This window comes from Drosophila tropicalis, unplaced genomic scaffold (genome assembly GCF_018151085.1).
Source record: "Drosophila tropicalis isolate 14030-0801.00 unplaced genomic scaffold, ASM1815108v1 contig_593, whole genome shotgun sequence".
In the NCBI taxonomy this organism is placed as follows: domain Eukaryota; kingdom Metazoa; phylum Arthropoda; class Insecta; order Diptera; family Drosophilidae; genus Drosophila; species Drosophila tropicalis.
In genome coordinates, this window is record NW_027173070.1 from 15,360,677 (window position 1) to 15,379,595 (window position 18,919).

General features: G+C 34.9%; 1 protein-coding gene and 1 long non-coding RNA gene across 2 annotated transcripts; one reads left to right on the top strand and one right to left on the bottom strand.

The window, feature by feature from the left end:
* Nucleotides 1-2,687: 2,687 nt before the first annotated feature.
* On the top strand, nt 2,688-5,480 carry LOC137578207 (ubiquitin-associated domain-containing protein 1-like; the record flags this gene model as incomplete). The annotated part of the gene is given in 5 exon segments (XM_068291874.1): nt 2,688-2,934; nt 2,937-3,067; nt 3,126-3,464; nt 3,531-3,834; nt 4,568-5,480. Coding segments are annotated over 5 exon segments (1,170 nt in total), but the record flags the coding sequence as incomplete, so codon positions are not given.
* Nucleotides 5,481-14,632: 9,152 nt separating this feature from the next.
* On the bottom strand, nt 14,633-15,163 carry LOC137578018 (uncharacterized). The gene is made up of 2 exons (XR_011032530.1): nt 14,838-15,163; nt 14,633-14,775 (listed from the first exon to the last, which is right to left on the bottom strand). It is a non-coding gene; the product is annotated as an uncharacterized lncRNA (long non-coding RNA).
* Between the last annotated feature and the right edge of the window lie 3,756 nt (nt 15,164-18,919).

Below are 18,919 nucleotides of genomic sequence, written 5' to 3' on the forward strand. Positions count from 1 at the left end.
CTGGTTTAAATTATTCTTTTAACTTTTCTTTCAAAGGGTTATATTGTTTGTAAACTTCCTTCACTAGTAACGTTTAATTGCTTCAATGACAGAGCTTATTGGTTAATAGTAGTTGGCGTTACTTTTTACCAACTGTGGTGCTTCAGAACACTTTATTTTCTTTCCAAACTCTACCGTTCAGTCTTTAGCAAACAATAAATAGGCCTCATCCGTGTTGTACTGGTGGCGCTGGACGGATCTCAGTTTTCGACTTGATGCGCCGAATTTAAATATATATTTTCGATAATTGGATGCTTTTATCGATTGCTGTATAATCGATAAACGAAAAATGCTACTCTGACAAATAAGAGCAAATCGAGTTAGCCCTGACATTTACTTCTCAGAAGCGGTATAAATAGAGGCGCATAGAGAGACAAAGCTCATTCTATTTTTTAAAGTCGTTGAGATAGGATCAATTATTTTTCTTTATTTTTTTAAAACATTTTCCTTATTCCCCACTTAACCATATTAACGTTTTATTTTACCTTGGGTCCACATTCCAAAAGCGGCATCGGCTCTTAAACAGCGTTTAAAACGTTTTATGTTTAAACAATTTTGCCATCAATTGTGAAAACGTTTTCCTTATTTTTCATATTTAAGTCTTCATTTGCTTTATTTTCCACATTGAGTAGGAAGTAGGAGATGCGATTGACATCGGCGCTGTGCCGTTTAAAGTATTTTCCTTATTCATTATATTTCCATTTCTTTATACATATGTAATATACTTTCATACTTTTGAACTTTAACATAGCAACAGCAATTGTGTTATGGTAGTGATGTTTCTTTTTCATAATAAATATTGGAAAATGAGTCTTTTTTTCTTCTATATTAAACAGTTTGCTACTTTCTTGAATTGTTTTTACTTTACTGATGTCTAATATATGCAAATATTGTCAAACGTAAACATGACATGCGGGTTTGGTTTTAGTCTTGGGCAGGTCAAGTGGGTGACATCTTTTTAAAAGTGTGTGTCTGCATGCTGTTGTCCAGCAGTATGAGGGCCAGTGCATTATTATGGGTTTCTAGAGTGCCATTACTAATGGGATGTTACGGTTTCTGTGGATGACTGAGTTACCAGCTGGATGAGCTGTGACCCAGAGTTGTATTCTGAAAGTCCATACAGTCTTCAGAATGGCCTTCTAGAGCAGCAATTTGTTGCAGCTGCTGGGCTCGAATCTGCTCCACTCTACTCCATCTTGGACAGTTTTAAATTTGGCTGAGATCGCTTAAATTCGATGTGAGACCCAGGTACTTCGTTTGATTTGTTTGGTTTATTTCCCACTGTTCAGTCTTCAGAAATATGCCCAATCATTGAGATTGAATAGCATTGTTTATTATTGCTGATCTACATAATACTAGCGGCGCTGGACATAATATTATTTACGTGTTTTAGTTGTTCGCAATTCTTTGTTGATGAAAAAAAATTTTAATGTATTTTTCATATCAAATACTATACTTAACATAAAAAGTCAGTGATCAAATTAAGCAACGATCGTTGTAAATCATCCGGTTGGATCAATTAACAGAATCATGTCTGCTCTATTTTATATAAATGAATGCCAATGTGGCTACTAGTTTGTTGCTACTGCTACTAGTCTGAAAGTCGAGAAAAAGTTAAACTTACGTCTTTGTATAGCTGACATCTAATATCTTCAAATCAAGTAATATACCAGGATTTTACTACGGAAGTAGTATATGGATGTTACTCTTAACACCACTTCTCTTTTAATTATCATATTTATTTTTTAACAAAAAAAAAAGAACCGACTTATTTAAGAAGTTATTTTTGACGAGACCAACACTACTTCCTCGTCCAGCAACTCGAGCCTCTCTCCCTAGTTCGATTGTCAACCTATCGATGTATATTAAACGAATATCGTTATCGGCATTCTTATTTTATTAGGGGCTCTCACTCAATCCTACATTAATGAAATCGATTAATCGCACTAGCATTGAAACGTCTTTATATTTTTTATGGAGCTTTATAAAGTTGTGCGGTCAGCATCTTATTCATTTGGTTCCTTATCTCCTAATGATAAGGATCTAGCTTAAAGTTAGTTGAGGGAAAGCGGCCATTGCACACTGGAGGGAATTGCCTAAAAAGTTGCATAAAGTAGTATAACGCAGATATCGAGGTAAAACTTGGTATATTTGATAAAAATAGCACTCTAAATATTGAAACAAAATTTAAATTTCATTTGACAACGCCTATAGATAAAACTACTATTTATGTATTAGTGATAGTAATATAATTTTCTATATATATTATTATTTATTTCCGTCAATTGGCCAAATATACAGTGTGCAAGAACGGCAGAGTTGCGGCCGCTGTCGATCCATACGTCCAGCAGCGTTGAATGACAGAACTCAACATGACATACAAGTTCAAAATGCCGCCAGACCTGCAAAAGCCCGCAAACAAGATTATTACTAACTTTTTATACACACACTCTACTTTATTTTCACATACATCACATATCCTCCAGAAGGTGAACACATATGTTTGGTTTTCTATGTTTTTGGACAATACAAAACAGAGCTTTCACAAAATTTTCAATTTGGCAATTCCACCCAGTGTGAATTGTAGGGAAAATCATTCTTGGAAATCGAAAATTGACTACATTCGTAGATAAAATTTTACAACAAATTTAAACATTAGAGAAATAAATGAACTTATTTCGATAAACGATTTAAAAAGTGAAGTCATTTTGGAGTTGAGCGATGATCCAGATTCCATACAATTATTTGCACCTGATGTCCGTCATCTGAATCCTCGTTATCGTCTCTATCGGGCCGAGTATGTGGGCGACGAGCTAAACGAAAGCGAGACATTGGCCCAGCTGAAGGTGCGTCACAATGAGACATTCATTTTATCGGCCAGAAGGAACACACTGCCACGACAGTCTCACGTACTAGAGAGGTGCCCGGTCCCAATGAGCAACTGGTGGAGAGTGCGACCCGTTTTGTGGCCTGCAATTCTAGTGCATTACCCACCATTGATATAAACGAGATCTTTCAACAATCAAATGTAAGTAATGAAAAGTATAAATTTGTTTAATAACTGTATAAAACAATACTCTTTGCAGATTCAATATGATGTACGCAAAGTGCTCATTTCGTTGGCCCAAGCCTCGGCAGCTATAATTGGAGCTGGTCCATATGCACCACGTCTTATTGCCATGCTCAAGCAACGTTTGATCAATCGTAGAAATCATCAGGCCGACACTCTGCAGTGCCTCGTGGACATGGGTTTTCAGCGTGAGCTGGCTGCCTATGCCCTGAAAACCAACGATGGCATCTATTCAACCACTTTAGAATGGTTGATACAAAATCAGAACGAAGAAGCCTGCCAAGAGCCACCCGCTGCCATGAATATGCAGCAAAGTGTCTCATCCATTTCACCATCGGCGATTGTCACCAATAATGTAATTAATGACCTTCATCTAAATGTATAGCTTAAACAGCTCGAATGAATACCCTTTCTTTTGCAGGATACGGTGGAGAATACGGCCGCTCTAATGGAAATTGTACGCATCTACAGTCATCGGGATACCCCACCAAGTGAGGAAATTGTAGAATCTCTCACCGAAATGGGTTTTGAGGAAACAGCCGTTTTGACTGCTCTCAAAAAGACGGGCAATAACAAGGCATCTGCCTGCGAATGGCTCTGCGACAATCGCACGGGGAGTGTTATTGAATTACGTGAAGGACTTGCCGCCGATTCACCCATATTAAAAGTCATTCTCGAAATGCCACAAGTTCAAATGACCCTAAACAATCCAAAGACTTTTTTGGGTAAGTCAATAAATATAACTACATATATGTATATCTTTGATTCAAATCGATAGAATGTATTTCACAGGCTTAATGAATTACTAGAGGAATAGGATTGAGGCGAACGCCTAGGAATTCATTGAATTTAAATGAAATTTCGTGTATTTTGTTTTTTAAGTAGTTTCATTATTTTTTTCCTTAGAAACTCAAATGTAAATGTAAAACAAATAGAATCTTAGATACTCGAGAAGACATTAGCTCTGACTGTTGTCTTATCATCTTTGTATAGCAATTTGTCCATTATGCTACAAATGGCCTTAAAGTCTGCCCAAAACGATTTTTAGATCTTAGTATTTGCCTTTTTTGGCTTTTTCTAGAGTCTATTGCCTAATTAGCCTAAACTAAGCCTTATGGGCTTAAAATCTTGTAATTGCCAATTGTTTTACAATTCGTATTCTATCTATTTTTGTTGGATATAACTCATCAAGTTTGCCTAAAACAGATAGGGAATACTTTTATATTCCGTCAAATTGAAATTTGATTTATTTCCTTGCTTTATTACCAGCATTTTGTTTTTGTTTTTATGAATTACGAAAGGTACTTGATTGAGTTAATTGGATGTATTATGTCCAGTATTGTGTTAATAAACATCAGTCAACAACCTGTTGAAAGTAAAGTTCATTATTTAATGGGCATACTCTAGTGTTCCAATTTCAAACTCTTCTTATTTGTTTGCTTTGCTTTACATATATAGCATTTCTGGGAATTCTGGAGAACGAGCATGCCATACGCGTATGGCGTGGCGATAACGATACCACCTCGGTCATCACACATATCCTGCAAAAGTACCATGAGGAGAAGCATGTACTGGGCATCAATCAATTCTATACGAATCGTTGGTAAAGGAGATCGATCTATCAGATTGGAACACTTCAAAGTGGCTTTATATGAAAATTTCAGATGAAGAAAACGTCAAATGATATTTATCGCTATATATATATACATACACGCAAAACATACTTACATATACATATATATATATATATATATACATACACTGACAAAAACGCATACATTCACACAAAGTGCATAAGTTACCAATCAACTGAGTGAGTGAGTCTGCAAATGTGTTAAAAAACTATTTTTGTAGCCAAAGATTATAAAACAATATGCACCAAAAGCCAAAAAATATTGCAAATATTATAATGAATTTGCCCAAAGCACGCGATTGCACTTCAAAAAAAGAAAAACGCTTTACCGATCAGACCGAAAAACATCTCCAATGGATATTCTATCTCTAGTCAGATGAGATCTCGTCATCGTAAAAACATTTCAATTATTGTAGTAGGGCTTCACTCTATTCTAGTCTACTCGAATTACTATTTATATCTACATCTACAATATCTATCTATTTCACTATCAAACGCATCTCGCACAAAAGATAGATATACATACATGCATCAAGAGAAGGATCATCCTAAAATGTTTCTTTTTCCGGGTGATTTTCAATGCAAAGTTGTTCTTCAAATTGTGAAAAATAACACGGAGCAGAAACCAGCGCTTTTTAGAAGCATAAACTAAAACATAAAGTATTATTTTGTAAACCAAATATTGTTTTAACAATTAAGCAAATAAATTAGTTTTCTACAAAAAATATTTAAAACAAATATCAAAAAACTTTTTTATATTCAATTTAGCATAATTTACTTGTAAGCCAAGTAAGTAGTTCGTTTTTATCAAGAACTATTTGCCAGAATCGAGAGATTCCAATAAGTTTCCTTTCATTTCAAATTTTTTAGGCCTTTGGAAAACTTTTCTTTACTAGAACTAAAGATTTTAAACAATACTTTATGTGTTCAATGTCTATTTAATATTATACATTTTTGTATTACAATTGTGATATTAGATTAAGCAGGTATTCTTGGTTGGGAATTTAGAAAAATATTCGAAAACGGCAAGAGTAAGGGAAATTTTGAGTATATTTTTTTTTTTTTTTTGATTAAACTGGAAAAATTGAAATAAACAATATAATTTTTTTGGGCTGTTAAAAGAGTTTTCGACTTATCCCAATCTCCGAAAAAGAGGTTACCCATCTAAAGGGATATTTATGTTTTTCCAGACAATTACTATACCAGGATAAGGACAGGAAAAATAAAACAAAAACTTAACCACCAAATTTAAGAAAGTTGGGTTAACCGGTTCGAGTCCCAAAACCAAAAGTGGTTATAAGAAAAAGAGAAGATGACGAAGAGAGGAACCACACTCACTGCTAAGTCAAGCAGAAGAACTCAACGCCCAGCTGAACAGTCACCACCGCCAGGAGTAATCCAGCTACTTGCCAATTTGTTCAACAGGTTTTGATTATCCTAAAGTTCAATTAGTTTTTTAACAATTGTCTTCAAAGCTAGAATATTACCAATGACAATTTTACGCAGTGAATGAAAAACTGGATGGTCAAATTTTTTAACTCATACCCAAAATATATGATGGATTGTGAGAATCAAGAATTAAACAAAGAAATTAAAGAATTATTAATGTTAGAATTACTAAGTAGAGCAGTATCTGCTCTATGTTATAAGCATCGAAAAGCGCTGACATTTTGGTTTTTAGACTAAAGAATTTGACAAGTAATATTAAATAGGCGGTTCTAATATATAAAGAAAATTTGGCATCCCTGTAGTTTAAAATCTATATATCGATAATTGGCATGCTTTTATCGATTGATGTATAATCGATTAACGGAAAATGCTACTCTGACAATTAAATGCAAATCGAGTTAGCCCTGACAATTACTTCTCAGAAGCGGTATAAATAGAGGCGCATAGAGAGCTACAGCTCATTCTATTTTTCAAAGTCGTTGAGATAGGATCAATTATTTTTCCTTTATTTTAAAAAAACATTTTCCTTATTCCCCACTTTACCACATTAACGCCCTGGGCTATTTAACATCGTTTAAAACGTTTTATGTTTAAACAATTTTGCCATCAGTTGTTAAAACTTTTTCCTTATTTTTCATATTTAAGTCTTCATTCCCTTTATTTTCCACATTGAGTAGGAAGTAGGAGATGCGATTGACATCGGCGCGTGTTTTTGTCGTGATGTTTCCTTTTATTGTTTTATAATAAATAATGGAATATCGAGTCTTATTTCCTGAATTATAGATGAGCGTTGATTATAAGAACGGCGTACAGAATCTGGTTTAAATTATTCTTTTAACATTTCTTTCAAAGGGTTATATTGTTTGTAAACTTCCTTCACTAGTAACGTTTAATTGCTTCAATGACGGAGCTTATTGGTTAATAGTAGTTGGCGTTACTTTTTACCAACTGTGGTGCTTCAGAACACTTTATTTTCTTTCCAAACTCTACCGTTCAGTCTTTAGCAAACAATAAATAGGCCTCATCCGTGTTGTACTGGTGGCGCTGGACGGATCTCAGTTTTCGACTTGATGCGCCGAATTTAAATATATATTTTCGATAATTGGATGCTTTTATCGATTGCTGTATAATCGATAAACGAAAAATGCTACTCTGACAAATAAGAGCAAATCGAGTTAGCCCTGACATTTACTTCTCAGAAGCGGTATAAATAGAGGCGCATAGAGAGACAAAGCTCATTCTATTTTTTAAAGTCGTTGAGATAGGATCAATTATTTTTCTTTATTTTTTTAAAACATTTTCCTTATTCCCCACTTAACCATATTAACGTTTTATTTTACCTTGGGTCCACATTCCAAAAGCGGCATCGGCTCTTAAACAGCGTTTAAAACGTTTTATGTTTAAACAATTTTGCCATCAATTGTGAAAACGTTTTCCTTATTTTTCATATTTAAGTCTTCATTTGCTTTATTTTCCACATTGAGTAGGAAGTAGGAGATGCGATTGACATCGGCGCTGTGCCGTTTAAAGTATTTTCCTTATTCATTATATTTCCATTTCTTTTGAATATACATTCATACTTCTGAACTTTAGTAGAGCAACAGCGATTGTGTCTTCGTCGTGATGTTTCCTTTTTTGGTTTTATAATAAATAATGGAAAATCGGGTCTTATTTCCTGAATTATAGATGAGTGTTGATTATAAGAACGGCGTACAGAATCTGGTTTAAATTATTCTTTTAACTTTTCTTTCAAAGGGTTATATTGTTTGTAAACTTCCTTCACTAGTAACGTTTAATTGCTTCAATGACAGAGCTTATTGGTTAATAGTAGTTGGCGTTACTTTTTACCAACTGTGGTGCTTCAGAACACTTTATTTTCTTTCCAAACTCTACCGTTCAGTCTTTAGCAAACAATAAATAGGCCTCATCCGTGTTGTACTGGTGGCGCTGGACGGATCTCAGTTTTCGACTTGATGCGCCGAATTTAAATATATATTTTCGATAATTGGATGCTTTTATCGATTGCTGTATAATCGATAAACGAAAAATGCTACTCTGACAAATAAGAGCAAATCGAGTTAGCCCTGACATTTACTTCTCAGAAGCGGTATAAATAGAGGCGCATAGAGAGACAAGGCTCATTCTATTTTTTAAAGTCGTTGAGATAGGATCAATTATTTTTCTTTATTTTTTTAAAACATTTTCCTTATTCCCCACTTAACCATATTAACGTTTTATTTTACCTTGGGTCCACATTCCAAAAGCGGCATCGGCTCTTAAACAGCGTTTAAAACGTTTTATGTTTAAACAATTTTGCCATCAATTGTGAAAACGTTTTCCTTATTTTTCATATTTAAGTCTTCATTTGCTTTATTTTCCACATTGAGTAGGAAGTAGGAGATGCGATTGACATCGGCGCTGTGCCGTTTAAAGTATTTTCCTTATTCATTATATTTCCATTTCTTTATACATATGTAATATACTTTCATACTTTTGAACTTTAACATAGCAACAGCAACTGTGTTATGGTAGTGATGTTTCTTTTTCATAATAAATATTGGAAAATGAGTCTTTTTTTCTTCTATATTAAACAGTTTGCTACTTTCTTGAATTGTTTTTACTTTACTGATGTCTAATATATGCAAATATTGTCAAACGTAAACATGACATGCGGGTTTGGTTTTAGTCTTGGGCAGGTCAAGTGGGTGACATCTTTTTAAAAGTGTGTGTCTGCATGCTGTTGTCCAGCAGTATGAGGGCCAGTGCATTATTATGGGTTTCTAGAGTGCCATTACTAATGGGATGTTACGGTTTCTGTGGATGACTGAGTTACCAGCTGGATGAGCTGTGACCCAGAGTTGTATTCTGAAAGTCCATACAGTCTTCAGAATGGCCTTCTAGAGCAGCAATTTGTTGCAGCTGCTGGGCTCGAATCTGCTCCACTCTACTCCATCTTGGACAGTTTTAAATTTGGCTGAGATCGCTTAAATTCGATGTGAGACCCAGGTACTTTGTTTGATTTGTTTGGTTTATTTCCCACTGTTCAGTCTTCAGAAATATGCCCAATCATTGAGATTGAATAGCATTGTTTATTATTCCTGATCTACATAATATACATATGTATATATTTACGTGTTTTAGTTGTTCGAAAATTCTTTGTTGATGAAAACAAAAAATTTTAATGTATTTTTCATATCAAATACTATACTTAACATAAAAAGTCAGTGATCAAATTAAGCAACGATCGTTGTAAATCATCCGGTTGGATCAATTAACAGAATCATGTCGGCTCTATTTTATATAAATAAATGCCAATGTGGCTACTAGTTTGTTGCTACTGCTACTAGTCTGAAAGTCGAGAAAAAGTTAAACTTCCGTCTTTGTATAGCTTCTCTCCTCATTGATGATAGGAAAAAATATGACATCTAATATCTTCAAATCAAGTAATATACCAGGATTTTACTACGGAAGTAGTATATGGATGTTACTCTTAACACCACTTCTCTTTTAATTATCATATTTATTTTTTAACAAAAAAAAAAGAACCGACTTATTTAAGAAGTTATTTTTGACGAGACCAACACTACTTCCTCGTCCAGCAACTCGAGCCTCTCTCCCTAGTTCGATTGTCAACCTATCGATGTATATTAAACGAATATCGTTATCGGCATTCTTATTTTATTAGGGGCTCTCACTCAATCCTACATTAATGAAATCGATTAATCGCACTAGCATTGAAACGTCTTTATATTTTTTATGGAGCTTTATAAAGTTGTGCGGTCAGCATCTTATTCATTTGGTTCCTTATCTCCTAATGATAAGGATCTAGCTTAAAGTTAGTTGAGGGAAAGCGGCCATTGCACACTGGAGGGAATTGCCTAAAAAGTTGCATAAAGTAGTATAACGCAGATATCGAGGTAAAACTTGGTATATTTGATAAAAATAGCACTCTAAATATTGAAACAAAATTTAAATTTCATTTGACAACGCCTATAGATAAAACTACTATTTATGTATTAGTGATAGTAATATAATTTTCTATATATATTATTATTTATTTCCGTCAATTGGCCAAATATACAGTGTGCAAGAACGGCAGAGTTGCGGCCGCTGTCGATCCATACGTCCAGCAGCGTTGAATGACAGAACTCAACATGACATACAAGTTCAAAATGCCGCCAGACCTGCAAAAGCCCGCAAACAAGATTATTACTAACTTTTTATACACACACTCTACTTTATTTTCACATACATCACATATCCTCCATAAGGTGAACACATATGTTTGGTTTTCTATGTTTTTGGACAATACAAAACAGAGCTTTCACAAAATTTTCAATTTGGCAATAGATAAAATTTTACAACAAATTTAAACATTAGAGAAATAAATCAACTTATTTCGTTTATCACTAGGTCTTCTTGATCCTTGCTTCATGCCGTTTTTAGTTTTGTGGCAGGCAATTAGGCCAGGCTAAGTCGATTGAAATGAAAACATTAATGTCGATATCCATCGATAATGCATTTTGCTTAATGCTTATTTTAAATAAATTTTTAATATTTAATTAATTTTCAATCTTTTGAGTTGCAAGCTTCAAAGAGCCACAATCTTTTTTTTGGTTACTTCCATCGGAAAGCAATTTAAATTGGTATATGGGTAGTATGTTGTATCCTAGTAGACACCCATCGCAGCTTCCCATTCGACAGTCCCCACTAGTCCGACGCATTTGCAATTGTTAGTACTTTGTACACATCAACAGCAATACTAAAGAATAGAATTATATTTTGGTTTTAGTTTTTTGTTTTGTTTTTCATTTTACAACTGCACTTTTAATGCATTACAATTAATTTTCCATGTGGCCGCACATTTTTCATTTCATTATTGTTGAAACAAGTTGGAAGTACATAGATCTGTATATGCTTTTCCTATTGTTCGTCCTTCCCTAACAATGCAATGTTAGCCACTTGGATGCTGCCCCCTTGTTGAAAAATATTGCAAAATGCATTTTAATTTATGTTAAGCGCGTTTATTTAGTGGTTGTTAAGCCCGTATGGTATACATATATGTACATCTATTTGTGTGATATTTATTTGCTGGAAGGAGTGACTTTTAATTAATATTTCGATCGCAAATTTGTTAAATTGTTTAGGAAATGCAAATGGCAAATGGGCAAAGAGCAAATTATTTTTATGGTTAGCTTGAGGTTTTTGTTTATGGTTTTTATTTCCATATGAATAAATCTATATTCATATACATACATATGTACATATGTATATGTCTATATTAAATGTTTGCGGTTTGATTTGCTGCAGCTGAAGCATCTGCAAGCAGCTTTTTTATGTTGTTTTTTTTTTTTTCTTGCCTAATGGTCCTTGACGATGGTCATGCAAATGTATCTCTAAAAATTGATGACGCATGCAACGTGGTCTTGGGGTGGATGACACTCTCTGTCCAGGGATAATAAATCATCTGGATTGAGGAGTTGGAAGCTCTGGAGGCAAATGAGTTTTTGATATTATCAAAAAGACGAAATGCATTGACAAGGACATGGAACGATGAACATCAAACTAATCCCTCCGCCTTTTACTCCCCCTTCTTCTTCTTGATACTCTACTCATTCCCTTCTAACATTTGCACACGCCCGAATCCAATCTCCAATCTCTTCCAAGCGCAATCTCTCTCTAGTTGCCTATAAAAAGCATCTCTTCCACTCTACGCAGGGTTGAAGTCGTGTGGCTTTGGCAATTTCCGTTGCATATTTGCAGGCGCCGCATATTTATGGAACCATATTATCGCAAAAAAGCGAAACAATACAACGAATACGAATCGAAATATGTATATTTGTGTGTGTGTGTGTGTGTGTTTGTGTGGGGATAAACGCTTTCATCCAAAATATTCGCAATTTGTATGAAAATGAAAATGTTTTGTCATTTCACATCAAATGATTTAAAATTCTTGTCGCATGCGAATTTTGGCCAACTTTTTCATGTTTATATTTGCCGTAAAAATGAGCGAACTGAGCAGAGCAGAAGTATAATGCCAAACAAGTCAAATAACTTAATAAAACGTTGCTCTTAAAAATTGCATTAAGTATGCATTAATATGTTCAGGATGAGAATCGAAGCTCCATCGAAGTTGTATAATAAAATATTAACATCAAAAACCAAAAAAAAAAAAAAATGACAAATACGTGCTCATTGTCTAATGGCTTGCGGCAAATTTGTGGTTAAGAGCAGTTTCCTGATTCCAATACTAATGACATCAGCGTGAAAAAGGCAAGAACACAACCCAATTAATGCAAAGTTCTCAAAAATCTAAAGTTCAATTTAGGAGTTCTTTCCGCTACAATTAGGTATTCTCTTTGAGAGTGTTTTTTTACCTTGCAACTTAATGAAATACATTCTTAATCGCTTTTGTAACTGTATTTAGATCTTAGTCGGGGCCCATGAGCAGCTCCTGATTGCCACTGCCCCAGATTTTTCGGGGACAGCGGAAATTATCCAGGATCAACTCCACCTTTTGGAACCATGGCTGGGCATATGAAGTGTCTCAGTTACGACTCGCAGACACAACTGGACCCCAAGTTAGCCTTATTCAGACGCTTGTCCCATGTGTGGATAAGGTGGGCCTCACCCTTGATAGGCGTTTAACCTGAAAAGCTCACATCAAGGTTAAGAGAACTCAGCAAACCTAATACAGTCTAAGATGCAGTGGTAGGTTACCCGGCATGAGATAAAACTGCTGGACAACAGCATGCACCCCAGACGTCTGAAAAGATGTCATCAAGACCACAGACGGACTGGTAATTCCACCTCCTTGTATCAGACAAAAGGTGGTTCAATTCGGCTCATCTCGATGAGGGAAAGAGTAAGATAAAAGTTTCACAAGATCATACAAATTGCCGGAAAGACCAAAGTGAATTGCAGTTTTCTGAATTGCATTTATGGGATCTATCCCAAGTTCTATTCGTAATTTAATCAAAATTGACTTTTTTGGGCTACATTCAATACAAATAAAATGTACTATATACATATAAATATATTTGGAAATTGTAACAATTATGTTATGGAGAATATTGGCAATTATTTTTTAAGCCACTAAATAAAAGGGAAAAAACCTAGTCAGGAAGGTCAAACCGAACAAACAACATAACTGTGCAAAAATGAGAGAGCAATTGTTGAAATTATTTCATATCCAATATTAGTCACAGTATACAAACAATTAAGATAATTGAGATACGAAACATGCCACGCACAATTTGAGGCCCTTCTCATGATATTTCTGGGTGCCCAGACCCAGTCATTTGCCAATTAAGATGCGTTGCGCTCTGATTCCAAAAACTTTCCAATTAGGCAGCATTTAAAACCGAATCGAACTCCTTCATTAGCAAACATTGGCCAACACATCTCGACCCTTATGGTCGAAATATTTCATTTATATGCCATAAATAATTGTAAGAAACTTTCAACGCGACATGAAAATTAAACGAAATGTGCCACGACCCTTGGACTCTGCTCCTTTCAGCTCGACTCCTTTTCAGAATCGTCTTAATGTTGTCGTTTGTCTGTGCGGGTAGCAAATAAAAATTCTGCTTTAACGCATGAAATCACACAAAGATACTAAAAATTTGAACACGCAACTTTTTGTATGTATGTATGTGTGTATGGGCAAACGGCATGGAGTCTGCGTCTGTAATATAACTAGAGAGTGTCCTTACATTTGGTCAGACACAGGACACATGCATACCAAACAGTAGCAGCAGCAGCAGGAGCAGGAACAGAATTAGGAGTAAGAGTAGCAGTTTATGACGCAGTAGGCCAATGTCCCCAGCCTCATAAATATAAAAATTAGTTGCTGGTCAGTTAGCAAGTGGGTGGGTAAAGTGGGCGGGTCTTGGGTTTTGTCTCGTCCTCGGCTGGGCCACGGTGGCTGCCCACAATTAATTAATTAGTTCAGTTGACAAAAATTGCTGGGGACTGTTGTTGGTGTGCCACCAGCTGGGGTGTATATGGAGTTGAGTTTTGGCCCCTTGTCCATAGTCCAGCGTGTGTTTATGATTAGACTCTACATATCCATGTTTGCGTGTGTGTGTGTAAAAGACTTGTTCCTTTTAGACTGAATTTGGCATTAGCCCAGGTTTATGCCACGTTTAATATTGCGATATTCTGTAGGGCTTTTAAAAGATTTTGGCATACCACTAGATTTTTCGTACACCCCAAAATAAGGCTTTTAGTCTCAAAGTAAACAATTGACTTCTATCAAAATATAGGAAAATATAGACTACTGATAACTGACACTGAACATATCGCACGCAGGACTTCAAATCACTTTTTTAAGGAGCTAACTTCGGCTATGCTGAAGTTCTGCAACTCAATTCATCCAAATATCATTCCCATTTCATTTTCTTCTTCCCTTATTCCCTGAGCAAACCACGACACGGAAATTATTTATGAATGGCTTTATTTCTATGCCCTTAAGAAAGGCCACGATTATGCAAAGAAGAGCTCATGCTGGAGCCCAATTGGAATAGGTAAACACTTCGCCACTGTCGACATAGTAGAAAAATATGGATTATGAACCACCCAACTGTAATGATGACGAATTTATTCATTTAATTTCGTTAAAGGATGAAGGATAAATAATCTTACCGGTCTTTGACTTTTTATAAAATTAAACAAGGATAATTGCTGCGATTGATTGTGGATGGTCGCCGAAATTTGACCACGTTTCTTGCATTCTCTGCCCGCATTAAAGAAACTGGTACGGTGCTTGGAAAATAAGAAGAGTTTGCTATATGACTTAAAACCCCTAGGTTCAGACCCAAAAATGTCGTAACTTCCAAACTTGTGTTTTTTTAGTTAGAAGTTGAAGTTCATACGGACAATATGATATTCCGAGTTTTTGTTTTTTTTTTTTACTATAAAAATTGGAAGAAAAAAAGCACAATATAACTCGGAATATGATATTGTCCGTATCAACTTCTACGTTTTACTTCAACTTTTTGTTCGATCGGTGCATGTTAAATACTTTTTCTGAGTAGTTAGATACTTAAGGAACGAATTGTGTGAATAATTCAATTTTAGGGTATGCAAATTTATTTCCTTACATTTGTATGGCACACAATGTTCCGCATCAAAAATTAACATTAAACGTTAACAAATTGTGGAAAAATTAAATTTCAAATTGAATTACCAATCATTTATAAATTATTATTTTGCATTACAAATCGTCAAGAATGTCTTTATTTGGTCCTGAGAAAAAGAAAAGGATTTTTGCTTTCTAACTAGGTGAAGGAACTTTTTTGTATATTTATTTAAATATTTTTCAAGCATTGGATTTATTTGCCAAGACAAATTTAAATAAATATTAACATTAAAATTTTAAAAAAAATTAACAAGTTTTAATATTGAAATTTTAAATCAAATCTTTATTGAATTAATCTCATGTGCATGTAAATATATCGCAACATTTTTATATATTGTATATTGAAGTCGCCAAAATGTATGTGCCTGTTACATACAGAGAGAAGAAAACTTTTTCAACCCCATAAAGTTTATTTATTCTTCCAATACCTCTTAAGATGGCTGAGTACATGCTGAACATAAATATATGTACAAGAAACGTCTCTTTCGGTGCGTTACAAACATCTGACCAATTTCATAATAGCCTCTGCAAGGGTATAACAATTACATTTACTTTAATGCGATTTGACACTATTAAATTGTGTCTTAGCGCCCGAGGGCGCTAGAAGTGAGTTCTAGTTCACATTAAAAAGGGTTGTGAGCTTTTTAACACTGGTCGGTATGACATGTACCTAAAATTACTTTGGTTAAAGTATGTATGTTAACGATATTTGGACACACTTTGAACTTGGTTATTGACGCTTAATAGAAACAAAGCGAATGGATTGATTTATAGTGAGAAAGCCTAATAAAACGGTTTAGGAAAAAAAATGCTGCCTCGACCCGAGTTTTTTCAAGCCAACTGCAAACAAATACATATGTACAATGTACACATGTATATGTACAAACATACATACATAACACATTATTTGGCTCAATCTCTTAAATGCATATGAGTTTATTAAAATGAATTTGAAAGTTTGTGATTTATATTTGAACCCAGATAAAAACAGGTCTAAACTAGCACTTGGATCCCTCAAAATGTAAGGTCGAAACATCTGCCACATACATACATACATATGTGAGCATAACTTCAAATTTGAAAATAAACTTAATCCTAAATAGTGATATTAAACTATTAAATTTCCCAAATCGGAAACCAATGGCGAATTATTTTCCGCCATGTTTATTCATGGAAATTAAGCAAAAAGTCTTGCAAGTTCCAAAGATACATGAAAGCTTTACTAAAATTTAGTAAAGTAAAAATCATTACTGTTATGTTATAGCACCCATATTACGCTTATGAAGGTGTGCTATTCTGATGACGCGCGGTGTATGTTTGTGCTTAATATTTCACTTGCTTACAATTAAACGCGAGTGTGGAGAATCGCTAAGTGCAAAGCGCTCAACGATTTATGTACATATGTAACGAGAGAATAATTTCAATCCTTAACATCATCTAATGTTTCCAAAATCGGATATAATAAATTCAAATGTTGATCAATTTCATAAATTCAGTTCCCAAAGCCGAAAAAAAGGTGTTTGAAACTGTTAATGAAACATAAATTTAATTCCCCTCCCAAAAAGAAATGGGTTTATAACTTTTAATAAAAATACGACGAGGATAAAAGTATCTTTACTATAAATGGAAAATTTTTTACTTTTCTGAACTTAGAGGAAAATGTTAGATTCGGTTTATAAGGCATTGGCTATTATGAACACATGATTGGCAAGCATGGAAAACTGAAGTATGATCAATAAATTTTAAGACATTCGAAAGAAGACTCATTTCATTTTGTTCTATGCTAACAACACACCAAAGCAGTATCAAGATTTGAAGCCGTAGATACTCTATTTTTTTTTAGAAAAATAACGAGTTTAATGGGCTTCATATAATTGAAACTTTTCTTTCTTTTTTGAAAAAATTCATAAATTTATCACAACTATCAGCTCTGCATAAACTTGGGTCCTTACACATTTCTGTGTGTGTAAGTATATGCCCTCTTGCATCTGTGTGAGGGGGAAACTGTTTTGGACCCCTTACACACATTTAGTGTGTCATTTTAGTCAAGGGTCATGTGGCAGGCAGTAGCGGCTTTCTTGTTGTTGTTTTCATAAGCGTAGCAAATATTTTCACAAGGCCAATTAGTGGGCTGACCAGCTGACCACAAAGTCAGCCAGTCAACCAGGTTTCCAAGAGAGAGCAAGAGCAAGTGGTATATACATATGTATGAGCCACGTGTGGCACTTGGATTCCATTCTTGAACTCCACATCCGCATCACAAAAATTCTCAAAATTAATAAAAGCACAAAACTTCTTTCTGTTCTCGAGTTAAGTCCTCCTCCCGCTGAGTCTCCTCCTGTTTGCTACGATCTAGTTTAGCTATTTTTTGTGTTTTGTGAAGCAGGGGCAAGGGTGAGGGGGCTGGCAACACACTCTACTTACTTGCGAACAAAAGTGAAAAAGGCAAAAGCAATAAAGTTTTCAATTGTTTCTTTCGCACTCTATGCAATAGTTTTTGCTTCTCCTTTTCTTCTTTTGTAGCTTTTTTTTGCAAGGAGTGAAAAGTTTTTAACTGGCGCTGACTTTAAGTGCAATTCAGTGCCGAGGCTATGCGAAAAAATGCTAAAAACTTTATCCCCAACCAAACAAGCGACTTGCAGTTGACTCGTTTTTTTTTGTTGCTGCTCTTCTCCTTTTCTCGTTTGGTGGCTGCCACATTTCGTTTTGTTTTCTTCAGTTTAAAAACGCATTGCCAAATGTGTCAAACAATAGTTGTTGTTTTTGTTGCTGACACAATACCAGCAACCAGGCTTACAATGCTCAATAGCTACAGGAGAGGAGCGGAGAGTAGAGCAGAGTGGCATGGATGGAATGAAGGGGAGTGTTATGTGTGTGGTCTCTTTGTCTTATGCACATTGCACATTTTGCACTTGACATAAAACAAAAGCCATCGTCACCCAGTAAAAGGAAAAAGAGGGCAGAGGAAAACCTGGGGACACCCTCCTCATAGCGTCGAACGGCACTTAGCAGGTCAGCAGGTTCAGTTTTCTAGTTTTCAGGTGAAAATGTGATGCCACAAAATGAACAATAACAACAGCACCTTTTGAATAGAATAGAAAACAAAACGAAACTGGGTTGAGCATTTTAATGTGTGACAAAATGATGACATTCATGTCTCCTTTTTTTTTCTTTCTACAATTTGAACAATAAACCCCAATAAAACAAAATAAAATGCTCCTTGCTATGAGCATGGGAACGGGTAAAAGGTATAAGGAAAATTATGTCTGAAAGATACAGGAGAAAGGGTCATTGTCATTACACACAACACTCCTAATGATTTTTTAAAAGGAAACTGATCAGGGAAAAAGGAGAAATTCACAATAAACCATTAATATTAAAAATCGGCGATGAAATTTCGTCTCTTTTTTTTAGTTAATTATGGAAATGTAGATAGTCTGTTGGTCTATTAATAATTAATGGAGGTGGAAAACCACCAGAAAATCGAACACCAAATAAAAAACCGTCACAATAATTCACCAATAATAACGTCTTGTTCGCACTCATGAAGACCTGGATGTGGAACAAGTATTGTTCTTGTCTAACT